The sequence below is a fragment of the Monodelphis domestica genome, chromosome 3, assembly GCF_027887165.1.
Source record: "Monodelphis domestica isolate mMonDom1 chromosome 3, mMonDom1.pri, whole genome shotgun sequence".
Classification (NCBI taxonomy): Eukaryota; Metazoa; Chordata; class Mammalia; order Didelphimorphia; family Didelphidae; genus Monodelphis; species Monodelphis domestica.
The window spans coordinates 242,226,939-242,247,298 of record NC_077229.1 but is presented as its reverse complement, the minus strand read 5'-3'; the positions used below and the strand labels follow the sequence as shown (position 1 = coordinate 242,247,298).

The 20,360-nt window shown below is 33.7% G+C and overlaps 1 protein-coding gene across 1 annotated transcript in view; it reads right to left on the bottom strand.

Moving 5' to 3' along the window:
* Nucleotides 1-5,646: 5,646 nt before the first annotated feature.
* CD226 (CD226 molecule) overlaps nucleotides 5,647-20,360 on the bottom strand; it is a 103,505-nt gene continuing 88,791 nt past the window's right edge. The window contains exons 4-6 of the mRNA XM_007487779.2: nucleotides 17,948-18,044; nucleotides 14,419-14,473; nucleotides 5,647-10,511 (exon numbers count right to left, since the gene is read on the bottom strand). Of these exons, the coding sequence (XP_007487841.1) occupies nucleotides 10,401-10,511; nucleotides 14,419-14,473; nucleotides 17,948-18,044 (263 nt within the window). The 3' untranslated portion in view covers nucleotides 5,647-10,400. The remainder of the gene's footprint in view (nucleotides 10,512-14,418; nucleotides 14,474-17,947; nucleotides 18,045-20,360) is intronic.

The window sequence follows — 20,360 nt, the reverse complement described above, 5'->3', positions numbered from 1 at the left end:
TTTATGAAAAGACTTCGTTATGAAGGTCAAGACCCTCTTTATATCTAATAATCACTGAACTAATTATGTTTCTTAACAATTTTATAGGAAAACAAAGCTAAACTTAAGACATAAACATAATGTCTCATGCTGTACTTAGTGTGAATCTATATGCTATAAAAACCTTGCTGAACCTGCAAATTAAAAGTATAAAATGTAGCTCAAAAAGAGACATTTGGAGAACTGTAAAATTCTGTTAATTTAGAACTGATTGTTCCATATAAACCAAAATGTTTATAATAGCAATTTTGTAAGGAATCAGAAACAAAGCAAATGTCCATGAATTGGGTAATTTTTAAACAAATGTTGTTATATAAATGTAGATTACATTCCTGGTGTGTGCTGTAGCCAAACTTAGGGAGCCTATTATTAAATTTTCAGCATGAGCCCTTATACCCAGGAAGTTGGCAAGCATTACTAATCATGGATTGATTTATTGTCTTGTTGATCATCTGGGCTTAAGAAAGTGATGAAAATGTTAATAATGTAGATCAAATATAGAGTGTGTACAAATAGTATGTAGAAGTATATAGTGTGTACATAAATTTTTTAAAAGAGTCAGTTGTTAAATACTTACATCCTCATATGCAATGGAATATTATTGTACAGTGTAAGGAAATTTTTCTAAGAACTTATATAACATGACATAGCAGAATCAGGAAAACAGTATACACAATACATACATCAAAGCAAATGGAAAGAACAAGAACCACAACACAATTGAAGATTAAAACTATGTAACTGTAAAGAACAAGTTTGGTCCCAAAGAAGAGATAAAAAAAAATGCCCTCATGTGGAGGTGGGGAATTCACAGGTGTGGAACAGTGCATACAATATCAGATGTTTCCAATATTTTTCTCTTCTATTTTTTCATTTTGCCTATATGTCAACATAAAAGTACAATACTTTAAAAAGTCTTTGACAAGAGTTATGAGATACCTATGCCATTCCTGGCTTTATTTGTTTACTTACTTTATGATCTTGTATAAGTCACATAACCTCTTCTGAGTCCTGTTTCTTCAGCTATAAAATGGAATAATTCCTGCCTTATCTATGTTTTAGGGTGGTCATGAGGATTATGTGAAATAATATTTGTGAGAACATTTTGAAAAGCATAAAAGCCTATAGATGTATGGGATTATGTTTATAATATGTTGTTATATACTGTAGATCATTAAATTTTAGACTTTCTTTTAGCTTAATTCACATTTTCCAATAATAGTTAATATTTTAGAATTCATATTACAGTATTTGAATAATTAAACTGTATACTCTTAATTCTAGTTAGCAATTTGGACTACAAATTTACTCAAACAGAAAACTCAAACACTGCTTTCACTAATTATCCATAATTTAGAGCAGTAATGGTGAACCTATGGAATAGGTACCAAAGATGGCAAACAGAGTACTCTCTGTAGGCACGTGGGCCATCCTCTGCCCCAAACCCTTACCCTGAGTTCATTACTAGAAAAACAGGAACTCAGGTGGAGCTTTTTCCCCCACTCTCTCTCCACAGTGCCTGACATTTTTTTTAATATTAGATTTGTATTTTTTAACTTTTTATTTTCTTTATTTAAAATTGTCTTTTATTTTGTATGATTGCTCTTTCTTAGTTATATAAGAATTCTTTTTCTAGCCAAAGATAAGAGAGGTAATTTCTTCCTTGATCTTCTCATTTGTATATGATGTGCCTTTTTATATTTAAGGTAAAAATCCATTTTAAGCTCATCTTGGTGTATAATGTTGAGTTTTTGGTCTAAATCTAATACCTTCCTGTTTATTGTCTACATTTCTCTGTAATTTTTATGAAATAATGACTTCTTCCCCCAGTAACTGGGGCATTCAGGTTTATCAGACATAATATTATTGTTTTTGTTTTCTTTTTTAACAGAAGATAGCATTGATAGTCATTCCTGACCAAAATGGAGAGAGAGAAGATAGAGAGAAAGAAAGAGAAGGAGAGAATAGTGAAATTAATATGAACAGAGGTCAAGAATTTCAAGGTAATTGATGAAAAAGTAGGAAGGAAAGTATATATTAAATCTCCAACCATGCTATAAAGCAGTGACCATTAAAATGATTTGGTATTGGTGAAAAAATAGAGAGGTTGATCTGTGTTATGGATTAGTTACAGGATATTCATAGACATAGTTTCTGAGTAAATCTTGTTGGATACACAACCTACTTTTTTTAGAATTTCTATGGCTTCCATCTTAGAATCAATACTTGGTATTGGTTCCAAGGCAGAAAAATGGTAAGGGCTAGGCAATAGGGGTTAAGTGATTTGCCCAGGGTTACACAGCTAGGAAGGGTCTGAGGACAGATTTGAACCTAGGACATTTTATTTCTAGGCCTGGCTCTCAATGCACTGAGTCACATAGCTGCCCCTTATAGTTATTTGTAATGGACTTTCTCTTTCCAATTCTTTAGACAAGGTTTTGTTTACATGTATATGTGTGTGTATATGTATATATATATATATATATATATATATATGTGTGTGTATGAATGCTCATAATTTATTTCAACTCACTATATATCCTAAAATTTTGCCAAAATTTCCAATATAAAATGGTTCCCTTACGTTTTAATTTTGTCTACTAAGAAATGAATAGCTACAAATATTTTCTTTCTTTAGATCCTTTTCCTCCTTTTATGATTTGTTAAAGAATAGGTCTTACAATGGATAAAAACTGCACTAACAGTTTGGTAATTCCAAATTGCTTCCAGAATTGTTGGACCAATTCATAATTCTACCAACAGTGAACTGATACAACATTTGTCATTTTCCTTTCTGTTATCTTTGCCAGTTTTATGAGCATGGGACAGGATCTCAAAATTACTTTAATTAGCATTTATCTAATTATTTATAATTTATAGCATTCTTTCAAATAATTGTAGACAGCCTGGGTTTTTCCCTCCCCAAAAGACATCTAAGAAGATATAGGTTGTATGATACATATTTCCCAGTTCCTCATGTTGCCAACATCTGAGTGCTTGCTCTCTGCTTGCCTTGGAAGCCCAAATGTATTTCTCTTAGGCAATAATTAGCCTCCTAAAGGGCTTTTACCTGAGGAGACGCTTCTATCGGCTAACCTCCCTGATCACGTGGCAGGGGAAGCAAGTGGCTCCCTGGTATTTTTACCCATTAGGTAGAAGAATTTATCTATCTCTTGTTGTTGAACTTTGTTGGTAAATAGAAATGCTTATTATTTATGTGGATTTATTCTGTAATACTAAAGTTATTATTTCAACAAGTTTTTAGTTGATTCTCTAGATTTCTCTAAGTTACGATGGGTCCCTCGACCACGAGATTAATGCCAGGATCCAAAAGGCCAGCCAGGCACTCAGGAGGCTGCGCTCCAAAGTCCTCCAACACAGAGGTGTAAGCCCTGCGACGAAGCTCAAAGTGTATAACGCAGTGGTCCTCAGCTCGCTCCTGTACAGCTGTGAGACATGGACACTGTACCGGAAGCACATGAAACAGCTGGAGCAATTCCACCAACGCTCCCTCCGGTCAATCATGAGGATTCGATGGCAGGACCGAATCACCAACCAGGAAGTCCTTGACAGAGCCAACTCCACCAGCATCGAAGTCATGGTCCTCAAAACCCAGCTACAATGGACTCTTGAATTGAGTGCCTGTACCCTGTCACATATGTTGTATTTGCTGATTGTTTGTTTTAACATTTTATTTTGTTTGTTAAGTTCTGTTATACTGTGTCACTTTAAGTTATTTTGTTTTGACAATTAGCTATATGTGTTATTACATTGTTTTTATTTGTACCTCCCCATATGACTGGACTGGAGAAAATAACATTGTAAAAGTACCTTTGAGTTGTTTGTAAGAAGAAATAAGGGTCCATTTAGTAGCTGAAGTGAAGTGCTATAGCACTATTATAATCCCCACCTTCACATTTATAAAAAATGTAATGAATGAGATATATAAAGGCATGTCATATATGGCTGTTACAGTCTCATCCTGGAAGTGGGAAGGTTTTCCTAAGGGATATGGCACCTCTGGATGGCCCTCAAGAAGGGAGCATTACCCAGGTAGCCTATTATCTTCTGTATGTTTGTTTGTTTGTTTTTTCTCTATTTGCAACTCTTCAGCTTACTCTACCCCTCCACCAGAATGATCTAGATTCTTGGTAAAATTTTAGATCCAAAAGGTTTTCTTGAATTAGCTGCTATACTACATTTTTTAAAAAGCTGTTTTATTAGTGAAAATTAATGTATCCTGAGTTGATCCATGTGTTTGTCAGCACCCTCCTCAGGGGAGGATTGTGTAACTGTCATAAAATTCTAGTTTTACAAAAGTTTGTTGTTGTTGTTGTTTGAGAGTAGTTTTAGGATAAGAAACTTGCTAACTCCCAGAATCCAAGAAGTAAACTATTTGGAAAAGGCACCATGGAGATGCATGCAGAAACCTTACACTACACCAAAAGATGCAGAATGAACTTTGAGATGTAGTGAAATTGAACTGTGGGGGACAGTTGAATGCATTTATTTTGAATGTACACTTTTCTGAAAAAAGGGGACTGGCCCCTGATTGTTTTGTCAATGCACCTAGCAATCATTTGTTTTGTTCTCTTTCCCTTTTATCTCCAAATTATTGGAATGTTATGTTTACATGAACTACTGGGGAGACTATTCTCCCAAAGGATTCCAAGGGGATATTTTGTAATTAGAATCTGTTACCCTAAAAAAAACTATGATTTCCAGCACCCTATTCTCTTCCTGTCATTATGTGGTGATGTAGACAGGATATAAATTCTGTGGAGTTCCATTTCTCTCTCTCTTGTCTTCCTCTCATGGTTTTGGTGGAGCAGGCTTTTTGAGCAGATCAAAAAACTTAGTCATGTGGTTCTATTTTGTTAAATAATAAACCATATAAAATATACTTGAAGTATTGCACATTAATTTAAATCCTACATTATTTTCCTATTAATGCAAAGTGTTTATATAGTATTAAATTAATTTCTCTCATAATGTTTGATAGAATTCCATTCTGAATCATTCTGGCTAAGTCCAGTCACAACAGAGATGGTGCTAATGTAGCACCAGTTAATCCCTTGATGGATGGATCTATATTTAATATAAGGGATATAATTCTCAACTACTACAATGAATTTGTGATTACATTGATTTGCAAGTTCCTTCTAATGATGTATATTGAAACTTAACCATACCTGTCAAATCTGTGAGATACTTGTCTATGTCCTCCCATATGTTCCCAATAAGAGGTCCACACCAAAATGTTTGATACCTTTTTCACTTCTTCTTAGAAATGGAAGGTAAAAGTATAGATTTTGGCATCCTACCTTTCATCTCTTACTCTTATCATGTAATCAGCTCATCACTTCCTATTATTTCCTTCATGATATATTTTTATCCTTTTTCTCATTTGGTGGTTTAAAATATAAAACCTACTGTCAATAATACCTCAGATTACCTATCCCAAATTAAATTGCATTTTACTTTTCAGCACTTTTCATAGATTCAAAGATTCGGTTGTGACCACATTATTTATTTTATAAAAAATAATATAAAGAACTAGGAAAAAAACACATCTTAATGGATACAATAACCTTCAAATATTGTCTAGTCTCTAACTGAATCCTGCCCAGATCTTCAAGTAATTAGGGGAAGAATTCTGACCATAGTTTGTGAAAAAATAATGGGTAAAGCATGAGTATTTTTTACCTTTTCTATACATAAATTAAAATGAGAAAGCATAAAAAAGTCACTGTCTACCCATCCTTGTCTCAGACTCATGAACTTAAAAGGAAATCAGTTTCAACTTGCCACAAAGTTGAAGATGCAATAGTTACTACAACCTTCAAGGACTTTATAATTTAATAGCAGATATGGTGTGTACATATGGATATTATGAAAGCAAATAAAGAGGGACTCTCTAAATTGCACTCTCTTTCCACAAGTGATTTTATCTACAATTTCTGAGTGAAATGAGCAATCACATTTATCCCCCACTCCATTTTTTTCCTTTCATCAGTTTTCCTGAAATCATAACCAGAGGAAACAAGGTTGTCCACCACTCTCCCAAGTCTTTGTCAGATAAGTAAGTATCTACTGTAATCCAAAAACCATATTTACTACACATTTTCTTTGTATTTCCATATTGCTGTGACATAGTATGCTGCATATAATTAACTACAGGGAAAACTTGATAGACAACTGACTTATTCCCAACATAGCATATAATGACAATAAGTATTACCTATCTGAATAATAGATTTACATTTGAATTTTGCTCATGTTTACATGATAATAATGCAAATATATAAAAATACAGTTATTAGCGAGATTCTAACAGTTGGGAGTGATTGGGAAAATCAGGACAAATTTTTTTGGAAATTTTATTTAATTAGTTAATTTAGAATATTTTTCTATGGTTACAAGATTCATATTCATTCCCTCCATTCCCCCAACCCTCTCCCATAGCTGATGTGCAGTTCCACTGGGTTTTACATGTATCATTCATCAATACCTATTTCCATATTATTGATATTTGCACTATGGTGATCATTTAGGGTTTATATCCCCAATTGTATCCCCATTGACCCCATGTGATCAAGCAGTTGTTTTTCTTCTGCATTTCTATTTCCACAGTTATTCTTCTGAAAGTGAACAGTGTTCTTTCTCATAAGTCCCTCCAAATCGTTGTGGATCATTGCATTGCTACTAGTAAAGGAATCCATTACATTCAATTATACCACACTGTATCAGTCTCTGTGTACAATGTTCTCCTGGTTCTGCTCCTCTCACTCTGCATCAATTCCTGGAGGTTATTCCAGTTCACTTGGAATTCCTTCAGTTTATTATTCCTTTGAGCACAATAGTATTCCATCACCAATGTATACCACAATTTGTTCAGCCATTCCCCAATTGAAGGGCATCCCCTCATTTTCCAATTTTTGCCACCCCAAAGAGAACAGCTATGAATATTCTCGTACAAGGCTTTTTTTCCCTTTTAATCTTTTTGAGGTACAAACCTAGCAATACTATGGCTGGATCAAAGGACAGACAGTCTTTTAGCAACCTTTGGACATAGTTCCAAATTGCCTTCCAGAATGGTTGCATCAATTCACAACTCCCTCAGCAAAGTATTAATGCAGGACATCTTAATGTAGATCAGGTTGTAAAGAGCTTTAAATGTCGAAAAAAGTTTATATTTTATCATAGAGTTTAATAGAAAACCTTTGGAGTCTATTGAATGAGGAGGGATATCAACAGACAGGATGATGATTTGCATATACATACATACATACAAAAAACAACATAAAGCATTTATAGAGAATGGTTTGAAATAGACATAAATACATTCAAACCAGCAATGAGAAAAAGCAAAGCCTCTCCTGGCCTATCAAGGAGGTTGTCATAGACATTATGAGTAAAGCCATTAGTAAAAGTGGTGAAGGGCAATAATTTCTGGTTCTATTGAACACTGTAATTATTACTCTTTTACATAGAATTTATATCTTCTTGCATGTTTCATCTAATATCTCATTTCCATTTAGATTTTGGTTATCAGGAGTGCCCTGAAAGTTATTTTTTCTTATCTTTTTTAAAAGCTAAGAAGTAATCATCTATCATTTAAAATTAAATCTAGCTTCATTAGACACATTTCATCTCACCAAGAGGTAGAAGCAATCGATCTTATTTGACCTATCACATTTCTGAAACAACTAACAGAATGGTCCAAAATCTTGTAAACTATAGATTCCATTTCTTTAAGTTAATCGTTTTTGGAAAGCACTTTAAAAATCCTGATGCTTGTCTAATAATATATAACCTAACAATATAAGAAATGCTATAATATGGTAAATAGAGATCTGCTTCAGAAACAGGCATCACTGGGTTCATTTTAATAATTACTAACTTTATGCCCTCTGAACAAGTCACAAATTCTTAGTACTCTAGTCAACTCCCTAAAACTATAAGTTGCAGAGAATGTAAAATCTGCATTGGCAGAAAGAGTTTCCTTATCCAGGAGATCCCTATAATTGTGAAAATTACATGTTCAGGCTATTAGATTATAAGCTCCTTATTAGCATGGAATTTCTTTTTCTTATTTGAATCCTCCATATTTAGCTTAGTGCCTAGCACACAGTAGGCACTGTACCCCTATTTAGATTGTGAAGACAAGATTAACTTTCTTTTGCCTACTTTTGAATTGAATCAACAAAAGATTGAATACCCTACTTAGTACTAGAGGAGAAGCTAGCAAGGTACTTAGAGAATTCACAAGTGACTTCGTTAGAGACTCCACCCTTTTAACTCAGTCCCAAACTTGTGAATCCTATGATCTGAGTTTACACCCTCAGAAACTCAATCAGCCAGGAATCTATAGACTCTTTTGATGAGTATTCACCCCTCCAGAAGTTGAGAATTGGTTCCCATAAACACTTCCCCCTGGTCAGTGCTGGACAATTTGGAAACCGTGATTGGTCCCTGTGAAGAGGGGCAGGGACAAGAAGTCACCATAAAAACTCATGAATCCTGTGGCTTGTGTCAGTCTTGTGGAGATAGTCTCCTGACTGGAGAGTCTTTGAGGGAGCATGGGCTTGGAGCTCAGCTTCAACTTGGACCCTGACTCCTGGACTACTTACTTCATGGGGTGAGTGAAAAGCTGACTCTTTTCCTAGTTTCTGGAGAGACTAGCTTCCATCTTGGAGGAGGCTTTGTGACTAATCACTACCAGCTTTCCTGGTTGAGAAATAATCTCTTCCTGGATTAAGATAGAATAGATAACTTTTCTATCCCCTTCACACTTCTCTAGTTTATTGTTTCCTCTCTGTTTTGTAAATACATTTCTGATTTGAGATATAATAAATATTGGTGACCACATAATTTCATAAAATTATTGTCCAACCATTAATTTTCACCTTTACAGCACTTAATAAATATTTATTGACTATTGACTATAACCTCTTCTATTACAATACTTGAATCTGAACAATAGAGTACATATGTATCTCTTGACATATGAAATCATAATAAGAGATTTCAAGGTAGAATGAACCATAGAGGTCATTAATACAATGTTCTTCTTTTAGAGATAGAGAAATGGAGACCCAGAGAAGTTGAATGATTTTTTCAAAGTCACATTGAACATTGTATATGGCATATCTGGAAACTGAACCTAGATCCTAAATATTCAAATCCAGGATTTTTCTCTACTGCAATGTTTCTCCTAATTGTATAAAACACTGATTACATATCTCTTTACCATCCATAAAAGGTAAACAAGAATTTTCATAGCCTGTAGAATAATTATAATGTTTTGTTTGTAAAATAATTTAAGGCTAAAAAAATTTTAACACCAATGATATGATTATAACAATGAATAATAATATTTAGATCCTATAAATAACCTCTCAGATTGATTGTTATTCCCTTTAGTTTGCATAAAGCCCTGTTATCATCTTAATATATCTGTAGAATCAAATTGTACCTTTTAGTAAAATTTGGTAAAATAAATAATAAAATATATTTTAGAAATTAAGGATCAATATGTTATGTGTTCTATATCACAATGTCAAGCCTAACATAATATTTTTTGGCTTTTTTGTTGTTGTTCATATACTTTTCCTTACATGTTAACCATCATGTCTGGATTAGATATAGGATTGGGAACCACAAAAGGCAGTCATATTTTCCTGGGCAAAGAGTAAAAAATTTTGTATTCAGTGGCTTCCTCAATTGTACTTTCAACCACTGATATATCTAATTCTTATTTTCACTTGATTGTTAACTAATGTCTTACTAATATTATAATTAAGAGATATTTAATATTAAATTCTTAATATTTATATTAAAAGGTAACTCAAAGAAAATTCAAAGGAATGAAAATATAATGGTGGAATGAGAGAGGAAAAGTTAATATTTGTGATGGAAATCTGCGGTTCCAGAATGCGGTACACTGAGATACATAGAGAGGAAGAAAAGGCCAATTTTGCATCATCTCTTTCTTTTAACCATATATTCTTTCTACTTTCAGCAGTACAAGTCTCAGACGAGGATGCCCTAGGAGTGAACTTCATTAATCCATTACAATGCCTTTCAGGAGAGAGAGGGATAATCCATAGGAAGTCATCTGCTTCCACTTATCTATTAGTGCATTAATAATGAAGACTTGGTATACTACCTTTTAGAAGTTACCAATCTCTCAAATCTTTCTGAATATTCTAAATAAAATAATGATATTTACTTGATTATGTAGTCTTCCCTGTAAGACAAAGTAAATTCAAATAGTTTAAGTCTGTGAATATAGAAAGGAAGAATCTTTAAAGACAATATACTTTTCTATGCTTGCTCAGACCATACTGAAGAGTTTGCTATCTTGGCTGTGGTCTTTGAGAGAAGGCAGGGCAGTTGACATAAATATCCTCTTCTTTATAGTCCTGAGTTTGGTCAGAAATCCCAGATCTGTCATAATTATTAGATGACTAGAAAAAGAAATAGGAATGAATTTCAGAAAAATAAATACATCTATTCCAGTGATTACTAAAAAGTCAGCTTATACATGAGCTCTGGTGGCCTTCACCTGCCCTCGGCACAAAAGGCCAGGCTTCATTACCATTGACTCTACAAGGTATTATCAGAATCAGTTTCCATAGTGAGCTTCCATATGAAAATATATTTCTTATATAAAGATATCTCTGAGGTGAAAAATAACAAATGTCCAGGCTACCAATAAAATGAGGAGGTTAGACTATATACGTTCTAAAGGACCTTCCAGCTCTATATCTATCATCCCATCACTTGGAAAGGATACAGTGAATTGGAAAATGGAAGCAAGTCCTTCAGCATAGTAAGGGAACAAAGCAAAGAATCATAAAAGAAATTTACCTTTCATTTTCACAGTCTCATAAACACTGTAACCCTAACATGCATATGTATGTCTATGTCTATGTGTATATGATATAAACATATATGTGTATACATGTAACTATTTCCATGTGTGCACATTTACAAATGCATGTATAAACCACTTCTTTCAGAACAGTGTCTCCGAGTTAAATTCCCAAACCACTCATCAATAACAGAACCATATATTACATTCATGTATATAAACACATGTGTATACATATGTGCATTATACAAACATGCATGTACCTCTGATGTGTATGTTATGTATCATATAACATACAATTATATACAAATGATATATATTTCATGCAATTGTTTATAGTGCATATTATATGTGATTGTAATTATATATTTTTCATATGTATATATATATATATGTATAGAGAGATAAATATATAAAATAGCAACCTTGCTAAGTACATTGAGTCATTGTACCAGTAAATTGACCACTTGCTGAATTATTTGGACCCAGAAGCCCATAGAAGAACAAGAAAAAGGCAAAATGGACTTCAGTTCAGTGTGACCTCAAGAATCACACCATTTTTAGACCACCTTAAAACACCAAAATGGCAACTTGGTGTAGTGGCTAGAGAGCTGGCCAAGACAACTTGAATTCAAAACTCATCTGTGATACTAGGTGACCCTGGGTAAATCACTATATCCTCTATATGTTCCAAGAAATTAAGACAATAAGTAGAAAATATTTTTTCATTAAAGTTTAATTCGCATATTAATATTGTCCCAATTTCTTTATATCTCCAGTTGTTCATATCATAGCCTTTAAACTTTTCCTTTTCAGTCACTTCCTTCAAAAGCCTGAATGCAAGTTCTAACTTCTTCTATTCAAATATTGATTTAAAAAATACTTCTTATTCAGGCAAAAAAAAAAAAAAGGAAGTCCTGGATTCAAATCTGACATCATATACTTTCTAGCTATATGACCCTGGAAAAGGCAGTTAACCCAATTGTTTAGCCCTTTTCCTACTTTGGAACCAATACTTAGTATCAATTCTAAAAAAGAGCACAAGAGTTTTGAAATACATACATCTATTCTTTTCATTTTAGTTATTTTTAACAATATGTAAATATTAAGAGTTCTAGATATAGCCCAGAAACAATTCAACATTTCTAATACTAGACTCAGAATGACAAATAACAAAATTACTTTTATTAAATTTTGTTTTAATTTACTAAGTAAGCAAAATGTATGTTATGTGTGTATATAAAGTTTTCTAGCAGTTCACACCACTTTTTACTAAGTTTGAAGTTTAACAAGATAGTTTAAATTATTTTGTTATACATATTGCCAATCTAGTCATTCAAGTAATGACAATATGCTTTTCTCAATTGTAAATTTCTCTTGGACCAATTACAAAATAATTTAAATCTTTATGACATTTTCTGTTTATTATTAACAAATTATAGATAAAGCAAAAATGGGTAGTAGAGGAAGCATGAAAAGAGGATTGGCCTTGGATCAGATAGGTCTTAGATTAAGTCCTAGCTCTTCCACTTAATACCCATGTAACCCCAAACAAGTCGTTATCTCTCTGAGTCACAGTTTTCTCACCTATAACATGGAAATTAATTTGTTTTAATTTAACACAGCTCACATGGTTATGAGGAAAGTTTATGTGTGTGTGAGTAAAAAAATGCTACATAAATGTACTACTATGATCTAATTTTCTGAGAATAGGTGAACCAGAAAAGTTCTTTTTTTTAATTTTATTTTATTCAATTTATTTTTAAGTTTAATAAAGATATTTTATTTTACCAATTACATGTAATAGCAATTTTCTACATAAGTTTTCTGGAGTTATATGGTCCAAATTTTCTCCATACTTCCCTCCCTTTCTACACCCCAGAGATGGCAAGCAATCTGACCAAAAAGTTAATTTCTAAAGCAGTTTAGAAAGGATTTTTAATTCAAGTAAATTAATTAGTTTTACTGCATTCTTTAGGTCTTTCTTTGCTTTTTTCCCTAGTGTTCACTACAGGTTATCTGATTAGGCATTGACAACAAAAAGACATTAAGTTCACAAGTCACAGAGTAGATGGTGATGGACTAGTCACATTAGCCAGCATTAAATAATTCATTAATTTTGAATAACATTTTTAACATTTCCCCAGTGTTTCAAAGAAGCCAAATTATATTCCAGCTGTAAATCATTAAAACACTTTGGTTCCCATTTTTTTAGGTGACCTCTCTGATCTGCTTTCAAAGGTCAAGAAACATCCTTGAAACAAATTATCACTGTGCAGATGCATAATCAAACTGCACTGAATTTCAGAGATAAATCCAAGTGAAGTGCCACCCCAACTCCACCCCAGAGCAAAAGCATTTCAAGAGCTTTATAAATGCTAAGGGAACAGAGAGCAGAGTTATTTCTATCTTAACAAACAGAAATTTCTCTCATATCCTATCCTATTGCAGATTGGTTACCACTTATTTAAATCCCCTTCTATATATAAATATAGCCAGACAGACAGACAGATACATACATACATACATACATACATACATACATAGATAATATAGGTATATATCATATGTAAATATTTATAATGTATAGATGATATAGAGATAAAGATAGAGATGTATAGTGGCAAAAAAGAGGAGGAGAGAGTCAGAGAGAGGGAGAGAGAAAGAGAAGAAAGAGGGAGAGAGGTAATAAGGGAAGGAGAGAGAGACAGAGAGCAACAGAGAGACAAAAGAGAGAGAGAGAGAGAGAGAGAGAGAGAGAGAGAGAGAGAGAGAGAGAGAGAGAGAGAGAGAGAGAGAGAGAGAGAGAGAACATGTCATAATTGATAGAGAACTGACTTCAAAACCATAGAGACCTGGCCCCACCTTAGAGATATACTAACTGTATTAGTCTGTGAAAATCATTTAACCTTTCAGGCTTCAAGATAGCTTTTTCAGTCTAAAAATAGAAGAGAAGGTGCTTGTATGGGCCAAACTATCTTTATACTTTTCTCATTCATACTTTGAGAAAATATTATGCTATCTGCAGCGACAATGTATGTTTTTCCCAATAACCTTACCTTCCATCTTAAAATCAATAAGTATTGGTCCCAAGGAAAAGAGACAGTAAGGGCAATTAGAGTTAATTGCCTTGACCAGTTTCACACAGCTGAGGCCAGATTTGAACCCCAAACCTTCTGTGTCCAGGTCAGACTATCTATTGAACCACCTAAACTGCCCCAACAATGTATTACTAATATGAAGCAGCAATAATTTCTTTACTAGTCATCATATGACAAAATCTATCATAAAGGCTTACCAATGTTAGGGGGACAATTTTAAATGTCAATAAAAAAATCAGGTACTTGGAGATCTGCGGTCATTAGCAATGACCAGGTCATTTGAGTATAAAATCAAGATTGGTAAATGTAAAAACTATTTTTCATATCAAATCAATAAATACTAGAAAAAGTTACCATAAGAAAGTTGTCCAAAATAAGTTCATTCTTTAATAAGCTTACCTGAATCTGGAAATCCCACAGTGCCTTAGAAAAGATTTTCTTCCTTCTCTTTCTCCTAGAAATTTACATTCAACAGTTATTGGGACACGTAATTTAATCTTAAAACCACTTAGCCTTTTCTTTTGACATCCTGACCACACTATTTCATTACTCTTATACTGTCTTATCTTACTGTCTTTCAAATAGGGATAGAGTCGATAGGGATCTCCCCAATAAGGAAATTCCCTCTGCCAATGTTGGCCACATTTCAGAAATTCGTAGTCTTTGACAACTGCCTCAATCATTAATAATTTTGCCCACAGAGTACATAGCCAGTATTTGTCAGACCTAAATCTTTTGATTCTGAGGCCAACTTGCCCACTAAGTCAAGCTGCCTCTTCAAGTAGACATATTAACTTGGTTATCTACACGTGAGCCTATTAACATAACTATTTTATAGGAGACCTTTATTAAGAATTGCTGATTGCTATCACCAATTGACATATCCTTGTTACATTCCTGCAGCTGACATCTGCCATTAAGTACCACCTTCTGGCACTTTCCTAAAGCTATCTATGAGCCATTCTCCTATAGACATATGAGTTCGCCACTACTGACCAAGCTCTCTCTGTGCACTGTTATTCCCACATCTTATAACTGCTTGGTATTACAAGTAGTGATGCAGGAAGAATTGTTTAACAAAGTTTTTCATTCCAAATATTTGTACATCGTAAAAGAGAAGAGCACAATAGAGGATTAGTGAAGGAAGGAGAAAAAAATAGAAAAGGGAAAAGAAACAGTTGGCAAGTAACTTCAGTGGAATGAGTAACTATGTTGAAGTATAAAGTTATCATGTAGAGAAAAGGAACAGCAGACAGAAAGACAATCAAAGTCAAGAAGGTCTGGACTGATCCCTAAAACATACTAATTGTATGATCCTGGGCAAGTTTCTTAGCCTCTCTGTTCTCTTAGAAAGTCTCTAAGAATATTAGCTGAAGAAAAGATGCTGACCTGCACTGGTATTTCATCACCAAGGTCTTCCTTACACCAATATAATTATATGTTCAGTCACTATCCCTATTATAGAGTAATACTGACTAATTAGTTTTATCCCAACTGAGAAGAATAAAATAGTAAATGATGTGCTTATACAAAAAGAATTTAGAAGTAAGAAGGAATAGAGTTAGGAGGAAATTCCTTTCTTAAAAAATGTGAAAAATCTTGAAAGATATCTTGTTTCAGGAATGAATAGATTCAAGGTGGGTTTGTATAATGCTAAAATTGCACAAACTTTAAAGTCAGGAACATTGTGTTCAAATGATGGCTCTTATACTTATTAGCTGTTTGACAGTGGAAAAGTTACAAGTTCTCTGAGCCTCAATTTCTTTATCTGTAAAATAGGGATGAAAACTCACAGGGTTGTTGTGAAGGAAATATTAAATAAACCCTAATTCCTTGTATAAATGTGATATGTTGCTACTACTACTCCTACCTGAGGTTTGTATCTAAACTCTACCCTTACCAAAAGGACTTTTTATTTTTGTCTAGTTCATAATAGGTGCTCAATAAATGCTTCTAAAATGATTGGTTGATGTAGTAACAGATTTTGAATAAGATAAACTAGATAATTCTATGAGAAATTCATTCTCCAAATAAGTTAATATACACCTTTATACTCGGTGACTCCAATGATAATGTGAGAGCAATAACACAAAAGCTATATTGTAATATGTAGCTTCAAGAAAGGGCAAATTACTAAACTACCCTAGGGCTCAGCTTCCTTCCTGATCTTTAGAATAAAGAGATTGGACAAAATCACCAATAGTGTGCCTTTCAGTTCGAATTACATAAATTCCATGAGCTATTTCACAACCCTCAGCATTGTTGGACGTTCTACAATGTTCTGAATCAGGCTATTTTCTGTTCTCTCTCAGCTCCCCCAGTTTCAATGATCCTCTTTATGACAATGGTGGAACACATGACAATACATAGATAGACAGACAGACAGAAATTCTATCTCATGGATCTGTATATTGAGGAAATTGGGATAACAAATAGTGGGAATTGAGGTGATTGAGTGAATAGCACTGACTCCATCTTGTGACAATTCTAGAACTAGCTGAGTTTCTATTTGATAATGGATATAGTCCAGTTTTTTCTTTCTTGTGAAAAACCTTTTCTCAATTGTCTGAAAAGGGGAAAAAAAACTTCATTGAATTACTTGAACCTAGTCATGGGTGGGAAATTGGCTCCCTAGAGACCTCTAGCCAAGAACCCAGATTATGTTGACTGAAAATACAATCAGATACTAAGATTAAAGCAATTAAGTTTTCTCATGATTGTACATTTCAAGCAACTCATATCTTTTATCTTAAAACTGGCCACATACAGGTCAACTGTTTATCATTTTCATATTCATTTGATTATATACAGAGCAATGAGATACCTCCTTTTCTAAGGTCAAATAATTACACCTGTTCACTCTCTCCTTCCCAACCTGGAAAATGCTCATCTTTTTTTTATCCAATTCAAAATCAAACTGCCTAATATCATTGTAATTTTAATTAATTGTTCCTATTTGATTGTTTTAATGTATAAGTCTGCCTCGCCCTGTAGTCAAGGTGCAGTTCTAAGCTGAGGAAGGGGTCTAGTCCCAATTTGTTTGGCAATTGGCATAAATGCTTAATAAATCAACATGCTCAGAATCTCAAATCTTTGTTTCCTCAGTCATTTCATCTTTTACCCGTCACAATATAGTAATGTGGCTACTTCACTACCATGGTGGAAAGAGGTGAGAATTTTAAGAAAGATAACAAGAAACCTGGATAAAGAATAAAGAACGGGAGGCCAAAGATTCAAAGACTACACAAAAGCTTCACAAATACACAATATGAATATATGTTAAGAATTGAATTAGGTTGTGTTAGGTATAATATCACCAAAAAAAACGACATTACATTTTAATGTTTCCATTTAGAATATCACATGACTAGCCAGCTCTTATGACAAAAAGATAACACTAGGTTTTTGTTTTGTTTTTTACTCTGTAATTTTCCAAAAGTCTACATTAACTGTTAACATTAACTGTTGAACCTTTCTTCCTTCCTACCACTAATTACTTTCTCTCTCCTTTTTATTCTTTCCTCTCCTCTTCCTCAAGTCACACACTGCTATAACTTCAACTCCAGAAATTTCTTGTTTCCTGTTTATTCATAACTGACCCCAGGAAAGGCAGAAGATAGAAAGGCATGGTTTCTCTCAGTACAGATTCAGTCAGTAATTTACCTAGAACCCAAAAGGTTTTGAAGAATCAGGGAGTCTGCAAAACACAGACTCAATTAAACATCCTAATTGAGATTTCTTTTCCACTATTGCCACCACTAATATTCTTCCATTGTTTCCCCATCCCCCTACCTCTAACAGAACTTATAGGAATATCTAAGGAAATAAAAATAACAGCTGAAAAACTTTAACATATTAGTACTATATGGGACACAGTTATTCTAATATCAGATTTGGTATAGACAAGGCTTTTAACAAATATACTCACATGCAACAATAACTGATGATGATGACAAACATCACAAGAATTAAGAATGAAGCTGCCCCTCCAGCAATGAAGAAAATAATTCGGTAGTCTGTTTTTGCTGAAAAAAGAACAATTCAGAGAATTAGGGATGAAAACTGTGTACAAATCAATATCTGCAAAATAGCTAGTATTTATGTAATGTTGGGTTTGCAAAATATTTTAAATATTTTATTTCATTTGATCCTCACAACAACCCTGTGAGGTAGGTAATGCTATTATCCTCATTTTACAAAGGAGGAAAGTGAGGCGGAGAGATCAGATTATTAGCTCAAAGTCACACAGTAGTAAAGATGAGGCAGGATCAGAATTCAGGTGTTTCTTTCTCCAAGACCAGTGGGTTATCCACTATTCCAGCTAGCTGTCTCAAAAGGCACAAGTCAATGTGCACTATAAAATCATTATCGAGAAATAATTCATTTGAGAAATGAACATCAAAACAGCACTGAAATATCACCTCACATCTATTGAATTGAACAAAATGATTAAAAGGCAAAATGACCATTGTTGAGGTGGGGGAGTGGGAAAATGGGGATACTAATACACTGCTGGTGGAATTGTGAACTGAGCCAACCATTTTAGAGAAAAATCTGGAATTGTGCCCAAAGAGATATATACTTTCTGACTCAGCAATATCACTTCTAGGTTTATTTCTTAACATGGTCAAGGGGAAAAAGTAAAGAACTGAAGCATTTTAGAATATTTATAGCAGATTTCTTTGTGGTGGCAAAGAACTAGAAATTGAGGAATGATTAAACAAATTGTGGTATATGATTGTGATGGAATAATACTGTGCCATAAGAAATGACAAGCAGGTTGATTTTTTTATAATGAAAAAACCACATGAAATTGTGTAAGCAGAACCAAGAGAAAGTGACACACAGCAACATAAATAGTTTGAAGAATGACTTGTGTATGTCCACCTCCAGAGAAAGAACTGATAAATAGAAATAAGCAAGACATAGTTTTATATATACATATATCTTTTGTTAAATTACGCATTCTTTAGTGCAGGGAGGGGGCTACCTGGAATTTTAATGTAACAATCAAATAAACAAATTTAAAATAAAAAATCATTGTGCACAAACTGCCTCAAAATTGCCTTATGCTTGTAAGCCAAAATAAAAATAACTCATTTATTGAGTGAAAATCATGCTGAAGTTAATAATAAAAAAAGTTTTGTCCTTCACAATGCTCCCAAAGTTAGGTAGAAGTTGGGTTGCTTGGTAGTCACGTCTGAATCTTCATGATCCCATATAGGGTTTTCTTGGCAAAGATATCTGGGTGGCTTGCCATTTCCTTCTCCAGTGGATTAAGGCAAAGGGAAGTTAAGTAACTTGCCCAGAGTCACACAGCTGATGAGTGTCTGAGGCTGGACTTGAACAAAGATCTTCCTGACTCCAGGCATAATGCTTTATCTACTGAGCAACCTAGTTTTCTGTAGAGAAATATATCATGCATAGTATTAACTCCAAATTATTTCAGTTATGTTACCGAGGTATTCTATTATCATAGTGAATAGACTTCTGGACTTGGCATTAAGAAAATCTGGTTCAAGTCCCACATCATATACTCTGTCCCTGGGCAAGGCACTGAATGTTTCTTTGTTTCAAATAACTCTGAGATTTATCTTTTAAGTCATGGGTGTATTATACTCTGGCTCAGTGAGGATATTCCCATATTGCAAGTTTCCTATACTGAATAAATCACTGTTCTTGAGTATTCACATATTTCAACAGTACTGGATTCAGCAATGAGATTTAGAAGTGGAAGAGGTCATAGAGATCATCTTGTTCAGTATCCTTATTATACAGTTAAGGAAATTTAGCCATCTCATGATGAAATAACTTTCCTGAGATTATAAAGTAGCAAAACTAGGATTCAAATCCAGGTCTTTCCAAATGTAGAGTTGTGGGGTTTGTTTGTTTTTTTTCCTTCCTCTTGCCAAATAAGAAATACAAATCCCAAAGACATTTTGCCATTTCCCCCAAACAAATAACTGAGAATGATTACAGTACTTTTTAGGAGAAAAGTCACTGTCAGAATAACACACAGATGAAAAATAATACCATAACTACTTATATTTATAAAGTGCTTAGTTTATTTCAAGCCCTGTGCTAAATACTTTACAATTATTATTTAATTTGATCCTCATAACGATCCTGGGAGGTATATGTTACATTTATCTCAATTTTACAGATGAATAAACTGAGGCAAATAGAAGTTAAGACTTGCATGGAGTCACCCAATTAGTAAGTTTCTGAGGCCAGATTTAAACTCACATTTTCTTGACCCTGGCATAGTGCTTTACTCATTGCTAGTTTAAGATTCAGTGGTTTTTATTTAAGTGTGCAAGATATGCACACATATACACACA